The sequence below is a fragment of the Syngnathus typhle genome, linkage group LG21, assembly GCF_033458585.1.
Source record: "Syngnathus typhle isolate RoL2023-S1 ecotype Sweden linkage group LG21, RoL_Styp_1.0, whole genome shotgun sequence".
NCBI lineage: Eukaryota > Metazoa > Chordata > Actinopteri > Syngnathiformes > Syngnathidae > Syngnathus > Syngnathus typhle.
This window is the reverse complement of record NC_083758.1, coordinates 5037941-5064547: the sequence shown is the minus strand read 5'-3', so window position 1 is coordinate 5064547 and position 26607 is coordinate 5037941. Positions and strand designations below refer to the sequence as shown.

The 26607-nt window shown below is 44.2% G+C and overlaps 1 protein-coding gene across 17 annotated transcripts in view; it reads left to right on the top strand.

Moving 5' to 3' along the window:
* The window catches only part of nav3 (neuron navigator 3), a 58623-nt gene that overhangs the window by 7742 nt on the left and 24274 nt on the right, over positions 1–26607 (top strand). For 16 of the 17 annotated variants that reach the window (XM_061268399.1, XM_061268397.1, XM_061268402.1 and 13 more), the window contains exons 2-9: positions 10018–10135; positions 10669–10721; positions 15349–15421; positions 16542–16716; positions 20074–20142; positions 21190–21332; positions 23117–24155; positions 25681–25796. In XM_061268399.1, the coding sequence (XP_061124383.1) occupies positions 10018–10135; positions 10669–10721; positions 15349–15421; positions 16542–16716; positions 20074–20142; positions 21190–21332; positions 23117–24155; positions 25681–25796 (1786 nt within the window). Of the gene's footprint in view, positions 1–9032; positions 9170–10017; positions 10136–10668; positions 10722–15348; positions 15422–16541; positions 16717–20073; positions 20143–21189; positions 21333–23116; positions 24156–25680; positions 25797–26607 lie in introns of those variants that run through there. The other variant, XM_061268401.1, reaches the window with a different exon arrangement.

Genomic DNA, 26607 nt, shown 5'->3' with positions numbered 1-26607 from the left:
TGTATCTCGTGACGGTTTCGTCTTGAAGCTGAAAACTTTGTCAGGACTAACCTTTGAGTTCTTCCATTTTATCAAAAGGTCTGGAAAGCCGCTCGGGATCCGTCTCACCGAAATATCTGCAATCCATTAGCGGCCTGTAACAGCGATCGAACGTAAACACCGGTCCCATCTCCCCCGAGCGATGCCGTTTATCTCTCCCGCTCTGTCTCATCTCCTGCAGCTAAAAAAAATAGCGGGAAGAAAATCATGATTGCGAGACTGGTTTGAAGGAGATAAGATAAAAAACATAAAACACCCACTAAACAGATGCCAACAGGAGGGATGCCTGTTGGTTTGGACCAATCAAAATATCGGGAAAAAAATTATAATTAGGGATCTAGGTTGTAAATTTTCAATATGCCTTAGGGCAACCTTATCTAAGATGACCTTATCTGAGCCTTTAACGACATTCTCAAGATGCGCTTCTTCCAATCTCTGTCCTGTTGCAATTCTCTGAAAAAAAAGAGGAGGAGAAGGGAGATGGTGCTCCAGGGAGAAGAAGCAGTTGACACACTTTGGAGTTCATGAGAACGGAAAGAGGAGAGAGGATGGGGAAAGATCAGACCGCTAACTAGCCAAAGCGTTTTTGTGAGTTAGAGCGAACTCATCTTCATGATGGTTTGAAACCTCCACAGGAGCGAGAAGAATGAGCAGAGAGCAAGTTATAGTTTTCTTCATTTTTATCGAATTGAAACTTTCTAGATTTTTAGGTCAGATAACGTTAGCTAAAAACAGTCCGCTCGTGCATCTGCTCTCATTTCCTGCTCGACGAAGGATCGAGAGAGATGACCGGTCACTCGGGCCCCAGGAAGGAAGCGAGCGCTATCAGGCGGATATTGAGAGAGGGATGCTGCGCCGAGCGGCTTGGGATCGCCTCCCCCGCTCTGGGGTTACCTTGGTGACAAGCCATGCTAATCCACTGACACGCTCGCTAGCAGATTGCTATCGCGCTCGATTCAATTAGCCGGGTCTGGTTGAGAGGAGATAAATGGCCTTTGGTATGACTCTGATATCCTAATGAGAGGGGATATGTTAGATTCTGTTTCGAAGTCGCGATACAAGATAAGAGATAGCTTATCGGTGACATTGGAGGGAAGGAGATTAGCCTCCTAGCGTTAGCGGAAATGTAACATGATAGCATTGCTTAATGAAGCGCAACAAATGTGCTTACGGCTTTGTTAAATATTCAAAGGAAGGAGAAGAAAATGGGAATCAATACGGTTCAACCTCATTCTTCCTGACAGTCTGTCACACACTCGCAGCTTGTTCGCCGCTCTTTAATTCCCTTTGACAATTACACGCCGACATCCCCATTCATCTTTTATACGCTCATTGTGTTTACAGGCAGCCGTAATCGTGTTTTCCAGCCGCCGCAATTTGCGCGCCGACTCCTCTCGCACTGTCGAGGTTCCGTTATGACTGCTGTCGTCGAAAAGGAGACTGCGTGGTCCGCTTGGAGTTCCTCCAGGTGGATTTCTTCAGGAGATGTCAATCCTGGTTTTAAAGGGTTTGATTTTTGATACCGTTTTCTCGGTACTTTGCGGTGATCTCGCTTAATGCCTTAATCGCTACGATTGATTGACTCTCAGTTAGTCTTAGTTATCTTGAAATCCCCATAAGAGAAACTCTTGGCTGAAGGCTGTAAAATATTTTCACGTCGATTATCGATCGAGGTTTCGTCTCCATGCGCAGGGCCTCACATTAGCCTTTAAAAGTCCTTTGCAAGAGTCAGCACCCCCTCAGTCGCCCCGGGGGCTTTACGGACCTAATGGTCCGAGTTGTCGTTTGAAGTGCTTCGCTGTTGCACAACCTTTTACGACATTCTGTCACATTCCTGCAGGGAGGAAGGAGGCGGGGCTTCACATAAGGCGAGGCACCTTTTGCACCCTCCGCATCACCGCTAGTTTGTTTAACAAACCGTCGAGGTCAGAAGGTCGCGGCGCTTTGGCGGGTGGAAACTCCAGATAGTGAGTTAAGCTCGACATACATCGCAACTCACTTCCGTGGAGTCTAATTGAACTTTCAGGTAAATTTGTGTGAGTTAGCATAGCTATACTCAGCGCTAATTAGAGAGTATCGATCGACCCTGCTGTTGAAGATTTCAATTTAAGGTGCGTTTGTCACCTCCGGGGACTGCCCAGATAAGGAGCAGTAAAGCCCGGCTTGTGTTTACTGAAGGTCAGCGAGTGTATTTACCTGAGCGGCCCTCAGGTCGCTGCGTCCGTGGGAAACCATCGCTAGTTCGACATTGCGGCATGCGGAGGCAACGCGCATTCCTCACCTAGGCTCAAGCGCAGTTGAATGTTTGCGATCAAGATGATTGGAACGTGGTATATCACAAAACTGGCCTGTTGAGTCGCTGGAATGAGATTTTTTTATAAGACGGGGCTCCAGAAATTGATGAGAAGTTGAGAGACTGGTTGGTGAAAATGAATCACAGTGTTTGGGTTATTTCGTTACATTCGCTAAAGAAAGTCATCTGAAAGCCATGTGGAGAACTCTGGGCTTTAGAAATAATTAAGGGGTTGCCCTTAAAGTGAAAAAAAAAGTTTTCCCAAAACGCAGTCATATATTTTATCCCGACAAATCATGCCACCGCTATTTCTGTTAGCTTGTCAGATGGATGATGGATAGAATGGAAAAGCGGAGGAAAAAAAACAAAAAAGAAGCAGATGTACTAGGAAAAAGCCGCACTAAAGGATTTTTCCTTCTGAGCTAATTGTGAAATGGAACGGCTTTCCAAATAAATGTCAGTCTTTTCAGTAAATTAGCGTTGTTTCTTTAACTATTAGCGAGCGCTTCCATTAAGCTAACCGCTATTAACCGTCAATCCTCACGTATCGAAAACTATCGTGATGTGAACTCTCCAGCGTTTCATTCGGGGAAATCCATACCGCCTGTTGATTTACTAGGTAAGGGCGCCTTTGAGTACCTCGTCGAACCCCACCCACCATATTGAAAAGCAGTTACGATCACGCCGCGGCCTCCGAGGAGACGCATATGTTTATACGTTGATTCTGCAGCTGCTGTGCGGGGGAGTTCGGGGGGGGTCGCCATTCTGAATCCATCCGTGAATATACGACTCGCTATCTCTTCCAAGAGATTTGTCTCACTGTGTTATATTGGGATGGTAAATCTAAATCACAACCCGGCTAAGGTGTTAAGTTCTTTGCTGGGATAGTCGGGCCGAAGTGATCGGAAAGAAATTGTAGATGGTAAGACTTCAATCCACAACCCAACAATAAAACGTGATGTGATTGAGACAAAGCGCCTGAAACTCTCATCAACGGCCAGACAGAACCTTCCTTTGGGTTCTTTTCTAAGCTGGGGGGGGGATTCCTTTCCGGTAAATTTTTGATTTCGCAAGCCACTTGGCAATGTGCTTCTGGTGCGCCGCTAATCGAATCACGCTCTTCGTGCATGTCCGATGGATCCTGATCTGCAGTGTGTCAACTTGTGCCACATGATGAGGAATGCATTTTCAGAATTTTTCTTTTCTGGAATATCCTCGCCGTAAAAGAATCTGATGGGATGTTCCGTGATCTGTTTTTGTTGCGCCACGTCGTTGATTGACATCTTCGGCGGACATTTGTGAGACCTCACTTGACACTAATTTACACTAACAGTCTACAAAAAAAAAACATTTAGAAGTGGTGGAAATATATTAAAATATCTTAGCCCCGCCCACTCTTTCGATTGGCATCAAGGACTTCTGTGTCATATTGACACAGATGGATTTACATTGAGGTCAGTCTCACATATACAGATGTCCCTTTTGCGGGATCCTAATAGCGTATTTTGGAGCATTATTATTGGCCGAGAACACGACGGCGGTGGTCAACATATTCCGAGCCCACTTCCAACGTTCCCATTTGAAGGCCTAATTTAGCAGAATTAGTTCGGAGTCATTGGAAGGGACCCACGTGAGGGGACGTGTGACTCCCAACCTTTTTTTCACTTTGGTCTGCCTGTGGTTGTGAACCTGCTGTCATTCTCGTTCCATTAGGAAGGGGCCATTAATAACGCTGTCAGCCGGTGGGTTCACGTAACCCGATATGACTTATTGCTCACCGTGCGCTCCGGAGTGTAGAAAGCTACACTTGTGTAATTAGGCACGCTAATGGAGCCTTTGAACGGACGCGGAAGGGAAAGGATGCTGTTAACACTTGACTTAAAGAAGACGTATTGGGCATTTCTCACCATTCAAAATGGCTGACAGGTGATTCAATGTCAGCAGGTCAAATGGAATGGAAATTTTGCAGGTTTAATCATTCCAAAAAAGAAAATACTCTCCGTTTCTTTTAGTCCCAGCAATGTTTTAAAAAGATTGATTGAGAGACATGTTAGCGTTATTCCGTTGTATATCAATTCATTAATTGCGGGACTAATGCAAGGTGAATATTCAAAGGGAATTTTGTTTTAAATTATATTTTGACTGTGGGGCCTGATTTACTTGCTGCTCTCTGGTTACCTCTTGCCTCATTTTCTGCCCTTGAAAACACACACACACACACTCCTTTTTCCGTTGGATTTGTTTTCGTAGCTGCTGCACTGGAAGCGAAGGGTCTCACGTGGAGCCGGACCTCCCCCTGCCCCCTCCCATCCCCTTTGTGACTCCTTGTGTCGCCGTCTATACTCGCAGGGGTGTCAAACTCATTTTGGTCGTGGGCCTCGAAGACTAGTAAAAATTGTTCAAATATTTTAAAAAGACGAATGGTAATAAAAAATTGCTAGCAATTATTATATTTTTAAAATTATATTTATATCATATGATTTATTATATTATTATTTCTTTGTTTTATTTGTTTAAATTATTTTTTTTATGGCAATTTGTAATTTTAGTATTGACACAAAGTCGTTTCCCTCAAAGACTAGTAAAAATTGTTCAAATACTTTAAAAAGACAAATGGTAATAAAAAATTGCTAGCAATTACTCTATTTTTTTATATTTTATTATATTATTTATTATATTATTATTTATTTATTTTATTTAAATCTATTTCATTTTAAGGCAATTTGTAATTTTAGTAATGACACAAAGTCGATGGCCACATAAAATGATGTGGCGGGCCGTATCTGGCCCCCGTACCTCAGGTTTGCCACCTATGATCGATAGCGACCTGGAAGGGACATTGTTTGTGTCTTTCCTGTTTCCATCCTACATACATCTGTCAAAGCGAGCCCATTTGCCACTCTGAGGAAGCCCCCTCGAGGAAATCCTGACTAAAAGCCGGAGACCTTGAACTTGCGCTATTGACATCTGGATCTGATGGCCACCGTTCCAAAAGTCCATCATAACAATCTTTAATTGTAATTCATTGGAGTAGCACGTGTGGAGGTACAGATCCGTCAAAAGCAACACTGACACGCGCGGCAAATATGTGTGACTCACAGTCTGCTGGCGAGTGAAAGTGGGGGGAAGACATCCAAGCTGGGCTGCAAGGGAAAACCACATTCCCTGGACTCTCTGTGACTCAGCAGTCGTCACACGTGACTCAGCGGCGAGTCAGATGTTTAGCACATCCACACGGAGCCACTTTACAGTAAATATCTGGCTGACTTATTTAACCTGTTGCTGGGAGTCATTAAGGGTTGCATAAGATGGACTCTTACTGGAAGCCGGGTGGCATCAGGAACTTAGAAAGCACGGCAGGTATTGTTTTTCCACTTTTGAGTCCGTGCGAGCGTCATCACGTCACGTTGGACCCGATTTGTGAAGGGAAAATTCTCGGCATGGTGTAAATGCATCTCTGACTTTCTGAATCAAATCATGTTTGCACTACAGAAGGAAGCTCTGCTGACGCCCTGGAATTGGTCGACAGGACTATTAGTCCTCTCACCACCGAAGGTCACGGCCCCAATTTCCCCTGATTTGCTCGCACTCAGCAATACACACACCGCTCGCCTAATAAATTCAAAGCTGTGCAGACTGTGTGTACTTTGCAGTTTCCGAAGACGATGGAATCAATGCAACCTGTCATGTGATGTACCGTGACAATATGGTAAAACATTTTTTTTAGTTTGAATCCACGTGGTCTCATAATGTGTGATTCAATAGTGGGTTCAATGGTCCTTGAATGAACCATTAGCTTGTAAATATTGGATTTCATTTGAATGGCAGCTGGTTTCATAGCAGGATCGGTGCAGTACAGCCCCCTGCTGGTGACTCTGAGTAATGCATGGAAAAGTGCTGCAGCGATGCTTGGTGCAAGATGTGCTTTCGTATTGTGAAGTTGAATCTGATTCAGGTGCCGGTGTGTGTGACAAATCGAGTCGTGACTCACACTTTATTTTTTTTTTGTCAACGACACGACACGCTAGCCCGCGCACATCTGTTGGCTGTGAATTTGCTTCGGAGTTTTCTCACCACGACAGGCTACTAATGACATGGTAGCTGGCTGATTTATTTGTGTGTTTGTTAGTGGGAGGAGGCGAGTCTGAAGAAAGAGTGATTACAAAGACTTGCGAGACATCCGAGAATAGACAAAGGCCCCGAGACACTCGCGAGCATCTTGAGGCTAAAAAGCTAGACGCACGCTATTCTCCCTTCCCTGACATCTGAACAACAGCTCCTGTAAATTGTGCAAGTGAAGGCCAATTATCATTCCAGAATGACCTACAATCATTAAAAAAAAAAATTGTTTCACCCCTCCTAAATCCTTTCAACGCAGTTATTAAAACAAAGAGGCCAAGCGTGCGTGCTATAAGCGATGTAACTCTTCCGGTCCATGAAAAATTGACGTTCAAAACAGAGAAATAAATATTGTATATTTAAACAGTAAATCTATCCGACCAAGCGAACAAAATCCTCTAGCTCGATGCTAACATATAATGTGAAACACCATAGACAGGGATATTAGCATTGATGTTACAGTAACCTTCAAAACGTTCAAAGAGTCGGCAACATAAATGCTGACGTGCAGAGATCACATCACAAAGTCACAAATGACTTCTTGGCGACCAACAAAATACATTTGGACCGATTTATCATTTCTGAACTTTACATCACCGTCACTCCGTGACTGATATTTCATTGCCAGCAAACTGTTAGCCTCTTGAGCAAAGCGTCTCTGTGAACTAACAACCAACCATCCATCATTATCGGAAGCTTCTAAAGACTAACCTCATAACTCCACGTCTGCTTTCTATTAATCGCGCCCTGAAATTCAAAAATGGGCTTTCTCCGCGAGTGACATAATATGTCCGATAACGGCCTCTGTTATTATTTATTCAAATCGGGATTTTAAGAGTAGTGAGTTGGTTGGAATAAACCGACCAATCAGATGACAGAAAATTGATGACATCATCGAAGGCCAACCCAATCTGACTGGTTAACTAATACAGTTGAAATTACACAGGCGAGTGATTCTGAAGGCACTGGACAAATTCGATTACCATGGCAACACATGCTAGACTGAAATCTGATTGGACCCAAAAATAACATCCACATAGATGCTTTTTCTTGTACGTTCAAAAACATCTCACAGGCCTGCGTATAATTATGTCATTTTCGACTCAGCGCTTCTGCGAAAGCGACAAAGTGGCTTGGCGGATGACAAAACGATAACTGAACGTCTTGGCGGTTTGAATCTATTCTCCCATCTTTGCGGTGGTCACATTAGGGGATTGCCTTGAAAGCGGCGTAAACTCGGTAACTCACGATATTTTAAAAGTCAAATAATCTGTCAAGTATTTGAGTCGTTTTTTCGAGTTAGCTAGTGTTTGCGACATGTCAGCAAATTGAATAAACTCACTCGGGGGATGGTGAGTTTTGCCATTTCGCCCGTTTATGAAAAATATTTATTTTGTCTGCTGATGCGTTTAATTTGCGTTTTATCGCTGTGTGCGTAGCTGATTTATCGGCTTTGTAAATACAGCTGGACATTCCCCGACTGAATTTCTTTTGCCGTGATTGACAGTCGGCACGGCAACAACCCTGATTTAAGTTTGCTTTAAGCGTCACCGTTATTTCCTAACGGCGAGTCCGCCAGGGGAAACTTTGAGACTCGCCGCTTGGGCGAAGGCCGCCCGTAGGAAGGGCCCCTCACCTGATTCCTCTCTCGGGACACGGTAATGACAGTTTTGGAGAAAATAGAGATGCATCAGACTTGCCGCTAAAAGTCCATGCGGTCAAAATGGCTTCCAGGTGTGCGGCGCGTCGGCAGACAAAAGCCATATGCAATTTTGTCGGGAATCTGTTTCCAGCGGCTTGCTGGATCCTTACATCATGACACTAGCCGCGGTCGTCATGGAAATAAAAGCCGTAACCAACATTGGCCTCTGGGCTAATTTCAGCCGTACAAGAAATAGGGAGTGTAAAGTGGCAACGGGGCTGTCACTGAAAAGTACCGTATTTTCCGCACTATAAGGCGCACCTAAAAACCTCCAATTTTCTCAGTGCGCCTTATAATCCGGCGCCCCTTATATATGGACATGGACCATTCATGGAAGCTGTGCCTTATAATCCGGTGCGCCTTATAGTGCGGAAAATACGATAATTTTTGTGCTTAGGCCACAACCAAGTCCAATATAAAAAAAAAAATGAATGAACTATGTTGAAATGAGGGACATGTCTAATAGAAAAAAAATGCTTTACTGCCATCTTGTGGCGTGTCTAGGCAATTACAAACCCAAACTAGCTTTCCCATCCCGTCACATGCATTTCCCGTCCCTGCATTCTGCTCATCACTTATTCTGTGAATGGAGCTTTATGTCGCATTTAATCACCTTGAAGACTCACATGAGAGCGCAACCCGTGCCAAGTTTTCGCGCCATCGTAACCATGGGAGGACTTGTTTGGGACAGCCTTTACACCGCTGCGAGCGATTATACAGACGTGCTCGATCCCCCCCTCGACTGCCGTTAAACTTAATTTATTCGACGGGGTTGGACCGGCGCCATGATTAAAGAGCCTAATCATTGGCTGATGCTGCATTGAATGGGATGCGGTCCTCTCCTCCGGTCTGGCTCTTCCCCCTAGAGGTTGCGGGGTGACACTGCGGCTTCTGTCAATAATATCCGCGCCGATGTAATCACCGCATCGTGATCAGGATCGCCGAGGGCGGGTTAGCTCCTCGGAGAGAAGAGCCGCTCTGGATGTCTCACGCCGAAGGGCGACCCAACAACGAAGGTAAATATGAGGCAGGAGGAGGAGGAGGACTTTTTTTGGTGCGTGTCTCATGCTCGCTCGCGTGATGTCAGCATCTCAGGAGACGGTTTGGAAATGAAAGAAGAGCCAAGCGGGTTGAACTCTTCCTCACTGTCACTGAGGAGTCGTAAATGTAGTGCAGCCTGATGCTTGGGGGGGGGCTCGCGAACCTCCCCACTTAACTTGAACGCTTCGCCACTTCAATTGAGGCAATAAATTTAACGTTGCCGTGCAGCGCACTGGGGTGAGAAAAGGTTTTTTTTCTGAACGATGGAGGGATGGATGACGTTGAACTTCTTTTCTTGGCCGCTCTTGTGTACAGGCAGCTGTTGGCGTCAGTCCGTTGTCGGGCCGACAAAGTGTCTCTTATCGCTCGCTTTATGGAACCCAGTGAAAGATTAAGAGACCGCTAAGAGGCCTGGGTTGATGGAACACTGGAAACATACAATGTCATGCTCCTTTTATATCTTAGATTGAAATCAATGACTCCGTTTATACACCCCTCGCTTGTGTGTTTCCTCAGCATGAACGTCAATAAATGGAATCGATTATTAAATAGAGATAAAAAAAAAAAAAAAATGAAAGTGAACGGGGAAATTGGGTCATGTTGTAAAATATTAATAGCAAATGACTAAGTGGTCACAGTTCTTTATTGGGCAGTCATTGAGATGAAAAGAGCAACAGTTGAGTCATTGTGCTCGCCTCGTAACAACTCACTCCGGGCTTGTAAAATATGCAAAACAACAGCTTCGCCACGTCAAATATGCTTTTTAAGTCTTTGCTTTAGCGTGGATGTGCTCAAAATCGTATTTTATGGTGTGTGTTTATAGATTTACACAGACTGGGCTAATCACTACCTGGCTAAGTCGGGCTGTCCGCGGCTCATCAAGGACCTGAGCCAGGACGTCACCGATGGAGTCCTGCTGGCGCAGATCATCCAGATAATAGGTACATGATCATTTTCCAAATTAATTCATTTATTGATTTGCCATTTCTTTTTAAAAAAAATCTTAAAAACACCATTATTGCATGGAGGTACTTTTTTTCCATTATTTGAGTTACAAATGAAAAAAAAAGGTGCATGACCTTTTTTTGTGCCTCTTCATTTCGTCTCCTCATGCAGACTATTTCTTCTCCATTACCTCTCATTACCGATGCTGTCCATCCTCCTAAATCTGTCGTTTGTACTTTCTTGCGCTCGCTCACACACACACACATGCTCGCTCTTTTTCTCTCCCTCTCCGCCCGGATTGAAACTTTACCCTCCCCGCTTGCCCCGAAACAGACAATGAGGCCACGCTCTGGCCTGTCAGTAATTCTCCGGCAGCAGCTGACGAATTAGGCAGCTTTGCTTCCCAGACGCCTCGTGCACACACACACACACACACACACACATCCGACGCGCCTACACATGCTGCATGCACCTCATCCAGAGGTTTTGTGGACGGATAGTAAACTTGGTGTCGTCCTCTCTCCTGCAGCCAATGAGAAGGTGGAGGATATCAATGGCAGCCCTCGGAGTCAAACCCAAATGGTGAGTCTAATAAGTTTTATATTTATATTATTCGCAACCTCATGAAGTTTTTATTTTTATTTTTTATAAATAAGTCATCCTAGAGAAGTCCAAATTGATGGATTTAATTTAAAGCCTCGGAACATCTAAGGAGAAACTTTGGGATTGGCTCCAAAAGGAGCGTGCTGATTGATTTTCACACTTTTTGGTGCCATTTCTCAGCTGTTTTGACTCACTGCCCCAGTCCAGCTGTGGTGGAAGTCGACTCAGGAAATGGTGCTAAAAGAACCAGGAAGGAAGAGGGAAGGTGACACTTAAGAGTCAGAGGTGGCAAAGCGGGTTTCCTGGAGATAAACTCTAAAAGCTATGAAGGACCTAGCATACTTGGAATGTGGAATTAGGTGTCAAATTATTATGGACCGTGTCAATTGTATGTCCGAGCGTGATGCTTGTGTGCGTGTGCGTGTGTGCAGCGTTACTCTTTGTCCTCCTCACTTACTAAGCCAGCTGATCCCCCTCCACCTGCTCCGAGGAACAGCTTGGGAACTTGCTTCCATAGTGGGGCCTGAAAAAAAGCGTCAACACGCAAGGAAACAAAGCCAAAACGCTTTTTGGGATCTTTGACGGCTATTCTCGTCATTGGTAGTGAATGAGTTGATTTGCGGTGAGAAATGACAAATCTTGAAATCTTGAATCTGCGTGAGCACATCAATGTCACGGGAGAATTTTTGTCAGAATTTCCTGCGAGGAGCGAATGGTTATTGAGTATAATGTTTGGTAGGCAAAAAGAGCCTTATTCAGCATTGGGGAGAAAATATTAAAAATCTCGCAACACTAATCCGCCTCATTATAGACTGACATCGTTAGCGAGGCACTCAAACGCTTCTCCCGGAATACAGATGAGTGTGCACTTTCGTTTTCTCGGGCTTCCTTTTGTTTTTCGAGCCGTCTCAGCTAAAAACAACACGTCACCTCGTAAATGATGAATAATAAAGTGATGCGGCAGAAAGCCCGCCGCCGATCGTTTTCAGGAGAAATTCGATGTAACGACTCTCCGCTTTATATGCACGTCTGCCGGATTTATAGCGTGTCGCCGATCGTATTAAAAGTAATCATCCTGGCCAAGCCTTGGTGAACTCAAGAGCTCTAAACTTTTTGTGATTCAATGAGTCCAAACAAAAAAATGAACCCGTTGGCATCAGAATGGAATCGGCTACTATTTGGCCTCGGCAGCAGGTTTGCAGGGCGGCTTTTGCGGTCTAATTGAGTCTAGTGTTTCTTTGAGACGGCAAAAAAAAAAAAAAAGCCCACCGGTCTCATCTGGACCCCATCTGCGCTCCGCCACCGACATGAGAACAAATGGCACCGACTTATTCTTCGCCAGCCAGATGTTTCATCACCATCGCTGCTCATTAATAACCTCGGCAACCAATTGATCATGTTCCCAATTTGATGCCGTGGTTTGAGCAGGCGACTGTCACGGAGTCCCCGGGTTGTTTACAACAGCGTGGAAAATGGATGATGGGAACTCGGGGAGCATCCCCGATGTCGTTTTTGAGGGGCGAGGCAGATGGCCGGTTGAACCGAAAACTGTTCAGGGAGTCGGTAAGGTGATCATCACGTAGCCAGAAAGCCCATAAGTCAATATCGACTTGTCATATGACGCAAGTCCAAATCTGCCAGATGTTTGAGGTAGCAAATAAACGTTCATTTCAGGGGAAAAATAAAGTCCTCTGATCCGCTGCTTAGTTTGTTTCCACGTGCTGCTTCAGCAAAGAAGCCCTGAAAGCGACACCGCACCACACTCAAAAGTAACCTAAGCCTGGAGGAAAGTTGCAAAAATTGCAAACAACTATACTAATATTTCAGGAGTGCCGTTAACTTTGGTCTTGTTGTCCCAAGCCCAAAGGCGAAGAGCAATGGAACATTCCGATGTGTTGTCATCTCGTACTGTCGCCCTTTAGTCCCTTTTAATCCGCCATCCGTCTTCACCAATGGCGGCGTGCTAGCTCCCGGCCAAGCCACCCTGATATTTGTTTTCCACCTCCGTTCCTTTCGTCAACTACCCCCCTCACCCCCCCGCCTCCCATCCACATTGGTCTCACCCGCCGTCATTACTCACCGCTTGGACAAAAAAGGCGCTTGTCGTCCGCAAACGTGCACTGTGTATTCTGCGAGTCAAAGGTCACGAGTGCGGCCGGGTTCGCTTTTCACACTCCCACCCTAAAAATGCAGTCGAGACCGGCGGGCCGGGTGAATTTGCGCACGTCGGGCCGTCACTCAATGACATCACAACGGGGCTTTTATCATCATTATTATTATTATTTATTATTTACATACGCAAGTATGGGGGGGGGAAAATGCTAACTTTGTAGCATTTAGCTTAGTAGCTAGCACTAGGTTCTATATGTAGTAATGTTATTGGTGTTGCTTTGAAAGAAGGGACACAATAACAAATACCATCACATGGTCTCAAACTGTTTCAAACCACATCAGTCCCAAGATTAAAAAAAAAAAAAGAAAAGATGAATAGATGTTTGACTGCCTTACACATGTGGACATAAAGCTTGCCTGCGAGGCAGATGCTTATAAAGCCACGCGGGCAGACTCCCAAGTTTTATGGCATAGGAACAGAAGCCAACATATATAATCAAGACATTCAGTTGCCGTGCACTTTTCTTCCGATCATACATCACGTGGCCTTTTAAAAAAAAACGGACAAAACTTGAGCGTTTCTTTACCCAAACTTGTTAACAACTCGCATGACAATAGCGCTTGATATATTAGCACAGAACTAGCATATCCAGCAGGAGCCCATGTGTCGCCTTAAAATGACAAATCAATCTTTTTTTTTTTGCTTACGGATGATTAGAGATGACGGGTAGCACCAAATTGAATGGTTTCCACTTCATGTCACCAATTTTTATTTCTCCACTCAGCGTGATATTTTGATTTGCGGTGTGGGAAGCCATTATCACCCCATGTTAACATCTTCTGCCTTTTTTTATTCCGCTATCCTTCAATTTTTTTTACTCCACACGATGCTAGTTGCACGCGTGCCTTTATTTTCCTGTTGGAATTTATACATCAACGCCTCGTCAAAATCTCCAACTTGCTGATAAAGGCTGTTATGTGCCAGCTTTGCGGAGGAGAAACTAAATGACAACAGTTGCTTGGCGAAGCTGGTGGAGGATGCCACGAAAGCCAAAAGTGTCCACCAAACTAGCAATTATACCTCAGCAGATCCCCGTGGAAAATGAATGCCCCAGATGTCATCGACACCTTCATTATTATTCAGCTTTTTATGCGTCATATTAATGGTTTTATTGGAAAACCTCAGGATTTTTTGGAACCATTTGCACCAATTCCAAAAAATACAGATAAGGAGTCTCTTGAATTGTTTCGAACCAAACTTGAAACAAACAAAAATATGGTCACTAAATAGTTAATTCTAATGACGAGTGAATGCGGCGTGGTAATACAAGCAAGCGCACAAAGGACGCATATGTTTGCGTGTGCGAGCAACATGTGCGGAAAAAATATGGAAGCCCACATGTGAGGGTGTTTTAAGTCGCGTGCTGTGTCGCGCAGATGGAGGAATTATTTGTGTGACTTGCGGTTGTGCCAGAAAACAGAAAAGCACTTGAGATGTTAGCACCCAAAACCACAAATATTTGCAATACTTTACACCAGGATTTCCCTGTGAAAATATATAAAGAATAAAATAAGAAATTATAAAAAATAAATTAAATGGAAAAAAAATTCAAAAAAGTTTGCAATTATTTTTACTTATCGTATTTTCCGCACTATAAGGCGCACCTTCAATGAATGGCCCATTTTAAAACTTTGTCCATATATAAAGCGCACTGGATTATAAGGCGCATAGAATAAATAACTCAACGTTGCTCAAACGTTAATGCAATCACAATATAGTAACCCTCGAAATCGCGAAAACAATATATCAATAACTCAACCTTGCTCAAACGATAATATCACACAACACACAAAATGAACACGTAAAGCTTTGTTTAATAAATTAATCCTCATCCACGAATCCATATTGGTCCATATATAAAGCGCACGGGATTATAAAGCGCACTGTTGGCTTTTGAGAAGATTGGAGGTTTTGAAGTGCGGAAAATACGGTACGTTTTTGCCAGTGTGGTTTGTGTGGGCTCCTCCTAGTGGTATACAAAAGAATGGCTGCCTAAATACACCTAGTTAAATATTCTCGCTTCTAGCTCGTGAATCATCATCACCGCACACTCCAACTAAAAAAAAACAAAGCTGTGAACGCTGTGAATCCGGAGGGGACGCTAACAGTTGATCGGCATGCTAAAGAAGGAATGCTAGAAATCCCCCAAAATGATCGAAGGCTCGTCTCAGCTACTGCCTCCTCATTCATGCCCACAAAATTCTCTCTCAATGTAATATGACTTGACGCCAGCGTAGGTGGCAACACACTGCGGTCAGTATATCACGCAGCCCGGGCCATTGGGTCACGTGTCCAACCGCACAATGATGTTCTTTATGGCTAATAATGTCGATCATCCCCACCCCACCCCCGCGGGCCATTTCAGCTCATTGGATGTTAAGTATTGTGACTTCCTACGTCTGATTGCCTTGCCCTCTTTTGTTTTGTCTCCAGATTGAAAATGTGGACGCCTGCCTCAGTTTTCTAGATGCCAGAGGAGTGAATGTACAAGGGCTCTCATCTGAAGGTAAGAGCTAATGCTAAATAAAATCAATTCATCTTTTGAATCACTTTAATGGTAATCCTCTATTCCTTTCTGCAGCTCTCTGTCGTTGACCTAAAATGCTTGCGAGAGTTTGACACACTGACCGGCACTTCTAAATCTAGTTCAGCCCACCACTCGCAGTCACGTACTAAAAACAGCTAGGTGACTCACCGCGGGCCTGGAATTTCAAATTCGAGAAATGCTATTGGGTTACCTAACAGCTTCTATTTTTTCCCTATTAAACCAATCTCAGAAATGGAGGAATTTTTGGTACAGGATAACAAAAAGAAAAGGAGACTTTGGTAAACGTAGAAGTCATGGCGCCAAAGCACTATTTGTCTCTCACGTTGTATGAAGCGGGCTGTCTTTTGCAACAACCTCGACTGAATGGAAGTACGTCAAACCACTTAAAAGAACCAAAGGCGCGTTTTCATTGAACGTCAGCCAAGGACCCAACTAACACTTAATGAAAACAACGTGTGTTATTATCAAAGCCTTCATAACTATCCAACGTCAACAACTTCTCCCAAATCTGCCCAAAACTTGGTGAAGTTAAGCAGTCGGAACACAACCGATTCGGTCGTTTGCAAAGTTCGCAAAGATCCGCCATTTTGTCTGGCCAAAAAGTAATGAAGCGTCACCGGCAAACAGAGTAAATTGACGCCCGTAAGGTGTTAGGAAATGGAAAACGCCCCAGAGATTAATCTTCACTACCTTCCAAAAAAACATTAGATGGCTGTAAGATCTTAAAAAAAAGTATCAGCCTCTGCTCTGACTGCACCGAGTCTCGCTGAAGGTTTGATATGAGAGCTCCATTTCACAAATGGCTGCGTTAGTCACAGTGATAAAGTCTTCCTTTGCCGTGGCTCATCCAAATTCGATTCCAGCCCGCTGTGGGAGATACATTACTTTGATTTTTCTCAGCGATTAACTCCAGAACTGTATTTCGGAGCGGGTGAACTTATCTAAGACGTTTGACACCCCGAATGCAAATGTTTTTTAGCTTCTTATGCATTTTTAAGTTTACTCTGTCTTGCATAATGGAGTAGATCTGACATTTCCTTCCCACTGACTCTTTCTTTTTGTCTTTTGGCTTCTGCAGAGATCAGGAATGGCAACCTGAAAAGCATCCTGGGCCTCTTCTTCATCCTGTCCCGCTATAAACAGCAGCAGCAGCAACAGCAGCAGTATTACCAGTCGCTGGTGGAGCTCAGCCAGCAAGGCGGCGGCGGCAGCTCGGCAACATCTGCCAGCAAGTCTCAAGAGATGCAGTCCAGGTACGCTTAAACTCATTGCACCTTGTTTCCAGCCTCGTTTGAAAGTGTTTACTGGAGAGATTTAACGATTCAGCGGTTCGGGGATTTTCGGAGGAAATGTTACAATGGAGAATACGGGGGATAAATACAGTGGAACGGGTTCGCCGGACACGGCGGCGGCGGAAACTCGAGAGCAGTCAGTGCACAGCTGCCTGACATTCCCAAGCTCCTGTTCCCAACAGGCGGAGAATTCTTAGCTTTGGTTGAAGGAAGGCCTAAAGTTAAATTGTGTTTAATGTAATCATTACAGTGGTTCAATATTTTCGGCCATTTTGTATGCACTGTTCAGTTTATAAAAGAAGAAATCGAATTTGTCTCGGCGGGCCAAATATGTGGGCCAAAATTGGCACCCCAGTTTTAGGGATTTCGTATGCACTGTTAAGTGTATAAAAGAAGAAACTGCAATTACAGCTAATCACTCGATAGCTCTCGAATTAATTCCTTTTAAGAATGATGAATCCCTGCAAGCGTCAGTGGGCTGAGAACATTTAGCGTACGCTAAAGATATACGAGGCGAATGGATTTTCAATGATCAAATTATGTCCGGCACATTTTGGGCGTTCGGTATGCCGCACATGTACTTTAGGGTGCTTTCTATAGACAGCACCTGCTGGCCCTCATTGGGGTCTCCAGGGTGAGGACTCACACACGTCCAAACAGGGAAGTCCGTTCAGATGAAGCACGGTGGTCCGGAGCCACAAGAGGTTTTCTAGTTAGGAACGAGCTAAAAAAAAAAATAATCTACCCTTTGGAGCCATCATGTCACCGGGCGGACATGTTGACCCGCAGGTCTTGCGGTCATCTCGCCTGCCCACCGCTGTGTCTCGTGACAGGAAGAGCCGCTCGCCTTATGGCAAAGACGACAGCCGGGCCAAACGCGACGCTTCACCTCGGTACACTTCCCCCTTGTGTGATCGTTTTTAAAAGCTGGAAGAATTTTACTGACCCAATGAGGATTTAATCATGTTCTGGTAAAGGATCTTGATCCATTTTTTCGGTTTGTTGGGTGGTAGGTTGTCGTGGATTATTTTAGGATTTATTTTATTTATTATATTATTATATATTATTTTTATATATTTTATTATTATATTATATTACATTATTTATGTTTTATTATATTATATATTTTTTTAAATTGCTCTAAATCTGGCCTCTGCATCGCATTGTATGTTGAATTTTAACTTTTGCCTGATTTGTTGGGCTACAGTTGATATTAAGTCTAATTTCAAACTGTTCATAATTTCTTCCACCAGTCTTCTAGTTATAAATGAGATGATCAGGCTGCTTTGGCTTTGCTCCCACTCACTAAGATTGAGCCCCACCCCTTTCCCGGTGCTCCAAATCTAATGCCGGTTAATGTCGCTGCTGTGTGTCATCTTCTGCATAATGTAGAGTAGCTAATGAGAATCCTCCCTGATCACCGTTCTCGGTCAACTCTGAAGCTCATTTGCGCACAAAAACACACTCACCCGAGTCCTTACAATTGTGTCAAGGTGTAGACTGGCCATGGATTTTCTAACAAGGTCATTGAAAGCCGAGGTTAATTGTTCTGACTAGAGTGTGCGTGAATGGACTTGTGTATGATAATGAGAAAACGGCCATTCGTTATGGAGTGAATTGAAATCTTGCACAGCAATCTCAAAAGATTCTTCACACGGTGTCACTCAGAGGACATAATATGATGATTTTGAATGGTCAAAAGCAAAACGGATTGGTTTGTCCTTGTCCTTTTGTTGGTATTGTCGGGTTCGTTTCGATGCAGGACGATGCGAGGACTGCAGTTTGTCATTCAGGCTATCAGTACATTTAATTCACTTAAATAAATCACAACGCAGAACAGAGTACAAGTTGTTCCGAGTTGCCAGAGCAGTCGGATATCTTAATGCACTGATGCAGAGGCGATTTCCTCATTTCCTCCGGTTCTGGACATCATACAGCATTGGTGTCAAACTCTGGCCCTCGGGCCAAATGTGGCCCGCAATGTACCGTATTTTCTGGACTATAAGGCACACCTAAAAACCTAAAATTTTCTCAAAAGTCCGTCTTATAGTCCGGTGCGCCTTATATATGGACCAAATTCCTAAATTTAAACTGGCCCAAAGCTTTGTGTCATGAAATCAATCATAAGCTGAAGACTATGACTCATGAATCAAAAAGACTATGGATCATTATTGTGTGATTATAAAGTAATTTGTTGCGTCTGAAGTTGAGATAAAAAAAATAAAATGGAGAATGATTTGATTTGGATTAAAAATCTGACATGATGCATCAATGGTGGTTAAAATGGGCCATTCATTGAAGGTGCGCCTTATTGTCCGGAAAATACGGTAATTATATTTGGCCCGCGAAAACAAATTGTGCGTCAACTTTGTCAATACTAAAATGGAAAATTGTCTTCACTTTTAAAAAAAAAATGTTTTTAGCTATTTTTATTACCATTCATCTTTTAAAAATGTTAACAGTTCTTGCTAGTCTCTGGATTTAAAACTAGTTTGTTGTGTAGCCTATACTTAATATAAAAGAGACGTTCATACATTTATTTGAGTCGAGTCATAATGGCCCTCCGAAGGTAACTACGACTACGATGTGACCCGTGACAAAAATTTATTTGACACCCCTGTTATACAGAATCAGACATTTTCATTCTTGGATTTATTCAGTCGCTACTTTAGCGGTAGCTCTGAGCAACCATTTAGTTTTATCGCGTCGCCACAAAAGTACCCTCAACTGTTGAATGTGTACAAAAGCAGAAAATTGCCCTTAAACTGGTTCTCAAAGAACAAAAAAAAAAAGCACTTTAGTGGTTTGGGAGTTATCTAGTAAACAGGACGTTACGCACGTTGCGTTTATTCACATGAGTAAACAAGAGCCTCACCACCTGGCTGTCACATTGAACGTAGGATGATGAAAGTTTCTGTTCATAAAGCGCCCTGTGTTAACTTTACTATTTCCTGTCAAACGCAAATGGCGGCCAGCGCCGGTTCCCATCCACGCCAATGACTCAGAGCGAGCGTCAAGGTCGTAAACTGACGTGAGCACAACCGCGGCTATTTCCGCCGCCTCTGCTTTTTTTGTGATTTGAGTTTTTTTTTTCTTGTTCAAATAGATGCCGCCACAAAATTGATTGTAAACATTCTCGAGATGGTGGCGGTCAAGAAATTGCTAGCATGCATAAGGTTTAAACATGACACAGATCAATGACACATGCGCCTTGACATGCTTCACCATTAGCTTCCTCTTCCTCCACCCTTATCTGTTTTCGTTTTTTCTTCAGCCCAGAACTCATTCCTCGTTCAACTCGGCTTTTTTCTTTTTCAGTCTCACAGCACGATATGCAAGTCCTCCGGGGCATACTGGAATAGGGTCGCCACAGAAGAAGAACACAAGGTGAGTATGGCAATGATTTAAAGTTTGTGGAATTTGTTCGATTTTGGGATGTGAACTTTTTTGACAAATGTGGCAAATTTCTTTTTTTCGTTTGTTTCGCTTAAGTCAATCGTCACGACCCTTTAGTTCAATTTTGCTCCGCTCTGAGATCATACCGCCACCTGTTGCTTTGGCATGCACATTACATTCCGTAAATAGATTGTCCTATTTTACGCATGCCTATGCTAGTAAACCCCCTCTGCAACTTATCATACCATCCACGGTCATGAACTAAAATACACACCAGGATTAATTGAAAGCTGAGCCTAATTTACTAGCTAATGCTAATACTGGCTCGCTAAAGAATAGGTAAACAACAACCATTTTTGTGAACAATGGTGACTCTTTATGGTTTAAAGAACTCATCCGACTTTTGTACATGTGAATCTTAGTGGGAAATATGACAACAATGCAGCACGGGAAAAAAAAAAAACCGCCTTGCGAAGGAGATAAAACTGTTGAATTTCCTTTTGTACAATTGCCACGTATAAATGTGGAAGGTGAGACTGACTAACCAGGTACTGTGTAGATTCTCATGTGGATGATGCATTCATCAAACGTAAATTTGGGATGATGAAAGAAGCTGATGATAAAAGGGAACTGCCTTGCATTTCCATCGAAATTGCTTCAATCTCGCTCATTTTCCCTCGTTCATCTCTCATTTCAACTCACCTAGGTTTGTTTTCATCTACCTTTATTTTTGTTTTGCCCCCCCTTCATGTTATTGTAGCTCTGTATTTACTTTTTTGTTGTTGATTCAGAGCTCCACGCTGCTGTTATTACCCTTGAATTGTTAGCTTTGGGGTTATTTGGTTTTCCCTCAGTGAGGACTTGCCAGTCTGGATCGGATTTGTTTGGATTGTTACTGCTGGGAGCAATCTCATCGTAGTTGATTCTTAAATGTGTTTGGAAGACAAATTTTATTTTTTCATTTTATTTATTTATTTATTTATTTGTTTGTTCTTTGTCTTATTTATTTATTTATTTGTTTGTTTATTTCCCCTCCAGGTTACCGGGACCTTCCAGGGTACCCGCTGCAGGCAGCGGGGCCTCCAGGAGTCCGGGTTCTTCCAATCTGAACCGGCGCAGCCAGAGCTTCAACAGCATCGACAAGAGCAAACCGCTCCAGTACGCCAGCGGCAACGACAGAGGTGAGGAAGTGATGTTGAGTGGAAATGAAGAGAGTCCGACCCAAGGCGGGCCACTGGATGGCACCACTGACTCAGATAAGCTCACGGAGAAGCCCCCGTTGCCCCTCCCTTTTAGTCCTCTCTGCTGAATCATCCCCAGATCATTAGTCTGCCTTACACAAAAGCAAATTCTACTAAGTGTCAGGGTTGACACATTTTCACAGACAAAATCGAAGAAGCTCCACGATGGAGAAAAACAACCCGGATAGTCACAATTGCTGAAAAGTCATTTTTCGTTTCAACACTGAGTCTAATTGAAAACAACGTATTGATGGAGTCTGTGTTGCGGAGGAAGCGTGTGAAATATATCACATAACACCAATGCACAAAACAGACGTGCTAGCGTGCCGGCACAGTCATCACCTCTGCACAGCTGGCCGGCAAAAACAGCGTGACCCGGGCGTGAATGTCAAATTGTCGCTTTGATAAAGTTACAGGAATTTAGTTTGACGTACACTGGCGTGTTTTTTTGCGAGGGTTAGGTCCGGATGAGAAGCCATGCCGCCATCTGCTCCACGCGGGGGAGCGCCTCAACTGTTCGGCCAAGAATAGGGACGGGCGGTCTTTAAATGAAAGTCATGCTTTGAGTTTGAAGAGCACAACGAGAGATGCGCTATTTGCATCCCCCCGATTAACTCAGCCATGTGTTTCTGTGTAGTGGATGAATGGATTAATGGTGAGCTGACTTTGTCCAACTATCTATTTTCCGATTCTAATTGTACAAGACATTGTCAGATAAAAAGATATATAGGGTAAGTGTTGACAATGAAAATTAGAAACCCATGCTTTCATCTCCGGGTCCAACTCCGATGATTTGACATTTCATTCCTTGGCTGAGCTCTAAAACAAAACCATGAAAAGAAAGCAAAAAGTCTGTTGCCATGGTAACAGCAAAGTCACTGCACGGCGGTGAAAAGTGGCGCCGCTGTGAACGAGCCCCGGGGGGGGGGGGGGGCAGAAGGGGGAGGAGAGGGCTCTCTAAAGATGGGCTTAATTGAGCCAATACTTGAACAACATTACTTCCAAACTCGAGCTTGCACATCTACACACCAACTCGAGTGTCACACAAAAAAAATGTAAATAGTGTCGAATAGGAGTGGCGCAACACATCGGGATTTTTCATACTCACATCTTCTTTATCCTCTGTAAAGAACAACAAATCTTACTAAGGAATTTTGACCGGCTCCAGATATTATACTGCCCCCTGGTGGCCGATGCAACTGCGATGTCAACCGTGTCGCTTCAATAATGACTTTAGCGCGAATTAAGGTCTCGCAGTGATACAAATTTAATTAAATTCCAACTGAGCATAACCTTCTAATCGTAGATAAAAATCGCAATCTTTGCATCAGAGGCACCTTCATGTGCCAAAGCTTCAAGTAATTGTAGAAATCTTTTTTTTTTTTTTGCGGGAGATTCTATCAATGATTGTCAGGATCTGAATGATTGTTCTTTTTTTTTTTTTTATATAGACTAACACGAGCAGCTCTCTCAGGCAGGTTTCTATATGTAGCAAGGGATACAACACTTGATGCTTTAAGTCTTCAAAATGTTCCTCGAGCAGGAACCTGAGACTTTTTCCCCCATAATGATCGTTTCTAAAGTTACGTGGATATGTGCGAAACCCCCACAGGAGAAGTGCTTCATGTAACACTGACTTGTGAAAATATGCAATGACTGTAAAAAAAGTTTGCAAGGAATCTTGAGTCCTTCAAAGTTTTGAACAACTTTGTCTCTTCTTCCAGAGGCGATGAGGAGCATCCCGGTAGCCGGCGGGATAGGTGGGTCGGTTCCTACCAGCATAAATGGGCAGCAGCTGGCCTCTGCCATTCCCTCGTCCGCCGCCAGCAAGTCCTGGCGGAGCAAGTCCATGAACCTCAAGCACAGCGCCACTTCCTCCATGTTGGCCAACCCTACGAACTCACCGTCCCTAAACCCGCAGAGCCAGGAAGGCATGGACGGCCCCAAAGTCGGCGCCGCGCCCCACAGGTCCATGCTGGAGAAGTTCCGAATGATCAACCCTCGATCGGCCTCCCGGGTCTCGCCGTCCATGGCTGAGATGGCTCTTCAGGAAGAGGACGATATGTCCGAGTACGGCGAGGACGCACTTACGCCCACGGGCTCGGTATGCAGCAGTAGCGGTAGCAGTGTTACGGCCAAACAGATCTCCTCCAAGTCCTCCTTGAGCGCCACAAGCAAGACCTCGTCGTCCTCCTCGTATTCCAAGGCTTCTGCAAACTCCAGTAGGTCCAAAGACAAGGAGGACAAAAGCAAGTCTGCCAGCAAGCAAGCCTGCGTTCCATCCAAAGAGGAGCGAGACTTTGCGGACTCGGCGAAGACGAAAACGTCTAAAATCGCCAGCTTCGTGCCTAAGGGAGCAAAACAAGCAAAGAAAGATGGCAGCTGCTCCTCCTCGGTTTCCAGTGGAATCCCCAAACCAGGACTTAAAGCCCCTTCCACGATTGTAACAAAGGGTCAATCTCAAAACCAGATGGGCCTAAACAGCAGTGCGAACCTTCGGGGAGGAGAACCAGACAGAAGCAAACTCGTCAAAGGCGGACAAGGCGGACAAGGCAGCGGCGGCGGTTTCTACACGCAGAGATCCGTCGGAGCTCCTGAGGGCAAACGAACCAGCATGACCTCTTCCACCAGCACCTCGGCCTTGTCCGCATCCAGCGGGGTCCTGGCAGGGGCGGCTCTCGGAGGGAACGGAGTGGTTCAGCTCCCGCAGCAGCAACAGCACAACCACCCCAACACTGCAACCGTGGCTCCCTTCATGTACAGGTAAGACCGAGAAGATACTAGAGGAGCCCACAAACATCTTCTTTTCTGCTTAAACCCTCTCAGACATGCAGCGAGTGTGTAAATCTGCCCACCCGGGCCGATTTTTTTTTTTTCTCCCACGACAGGAGGGTGGGGAAAGAAACTGGGGGAGCTGCCAAAGTCTGCGATGCCTTTTGTTCTGAGAGAGAAAGAGATTTTGCAATCCCATTAAACACGGTTTAATCCCTCACCCCTTCTTCCCACTTCTGTCTACCTCCTCCATCGTCAGCTCTGCCAAAAAAGCACCCCAACCTCCTTCCAGCATAACTTAAACCCAAATCTATTGGGAAGTTAGCTAGCTATTAGCGATTTCGCTATTCGTTTCACTTCCTCACACAAAGTCCCACCACTAAATGTATTTTTACATTTTTCGGCCACTCTACCCACCTTTGCTGAAATGACTTGGCATTCAATTACGCAATAGGTTATGCAATGATGCGATCCATGTGACTTGACATTCATCTTGGAGAACATTTACCTTGAAAGTATTCCCATCTTCCGCTCTTGCTCCGACTTCTCCTCTTGCATAATATCGCTTGCGCAGATTATCTGAATTCTACCTTGTCGGCGCTCTGTGAGGGGAAATAAATATAAATATGTATTTTTCTTTGTCAGGGGCTTTGAAGAATTTCAGCGCAAATAAATTTACCGCATGAAGGTAAATAATGCTTGTCAAATTGTTTCGCTGGGTGGCTTTATGTAAGACCTGGATTGCATTTTTAAAAGAATCCAAAAAATAAATAGGGGTTTTTAAATTTGAAGCTAGAAGTCGAGCCAGAATTGAACTTGAAGGGATCATCGTTTTCAGACGCTGAAATGGAGCGATGGCGCTGTTTTTTTTGGGACTAATCCTCACCTGTGCTGACGTGTGTGACGGTTGTCATCTCGCCGCATCACAGCGTTGGCCACTTGTGGAAGGCATAAGTGGAAAAACCTCCCGCTGTATTTCAGTTTACCTCCATTTTCAGTTCAAATTGGGCAATTTGGTCCTTTTTTTGCCTCTCGCCCACTTTGCAATCCTTCCCAGTTGGAGGCGCCCACACAAGAGAGAGCAACAAAAAAAAAAAAAAGCTTTTGGATTTCTGTTCACTAATTACATCATTTAAATTGGAATCACTGTAAAAAAAAAAAAAATCAAGAAGAAATTTGTAAAGCATCCAGCAAATTCTCATGAATATGAACGACATCGGTGTTGTCATAGCGGCGCCGCTTATCAGCGATGGCTGATATCTCGAAAATGCACCGAGCTAGGCGAAACCTGATTTCACACGTGAAAAACGCTGCTCCGTTTGAGGTGACGGGTTTTATCTGCAGCTCCGCAGGTGCTACTTTTCCTCACTTTGCGCTCGCGTGCGTCCATTTTGTCACATCTGTTTGCGTGTGCAGGCGCACTGGACCTCGTCCTTGTCACTGACGTTGAACTCTGCCTGTATACAAACACACACTTTTCTTTTCTCACGGCTTGATATATTTTGTGCTCCTGCAGGACCTTCTCAGAGAATGATTGTACCATGGTGGCCCCGGCCGACCCCTGCCTCAGTCCAACCAAGGGGGAGTTGGTCTATAGCAAGACAGCCAAACAGTGCCTGGAGGAGATATCAGGTTTGGACCTCAACACATACACACAAAGAAGGACGCCGATGTGGCTCCTAAAATTAACCATGATGGTTGTCTTTTACTGTCTATTTGGGGACGCCAACCCCCGACACCTCCCTCGCCCTCCCTCCTCCGCTCGTGTTGTGTCGCGAAGGGAAAAGGTCAGCGCTGACAGTCGGACACAGGGAGCATCTGTGGCTCTTTGTTTACGCCCCCGCGGCTTCCGTCATCTGTGACAATCTCCCAGGCGGGCGTCGCGCAAAGCCGTTGTATGACACATACCGGAAAAATCTTCATTTGCAGTCTCGTGAGAATATGAAGAAATTGCTTTTTATATTTTTTTCATGTCGATGTTAATGGATTTAATTCAATCGTCCATATGGTCTGAAAAGACGTCAAATAAGATCTAAATTTAGATTTTTACTTTATTATTATATATTTTTATTTATTATTATTTATATTTTTTCATTTATATTTATCATTATTTTTATTATTTACTATATATTTTTTATTTTATTTTAGATTCAGGGTTAGGGTTAAATTCGGTCTAATAAACGTCTATGGCTCAGCGGGTATAAAACTACAAACTGTGCAAAGAGAGCACCGAGTTAAGCCGGACTCGGTTTTCCCCGGTTCTTTTCGCTCAGGCCGCGGTTTTTCCCTGCCTTTTCATTTCGAGGGTAAAATTAGACTTCAGTGCCGGCCGGCTGTTAACTTTTTGTTTGGAACCTTTTCAGAAACACTTATTTGTTGTTGTGTCCCGTCGTCTGTTTGCTTCATTTCATTTCCTATCTCGATTTCATGGATCCTGCTGGAC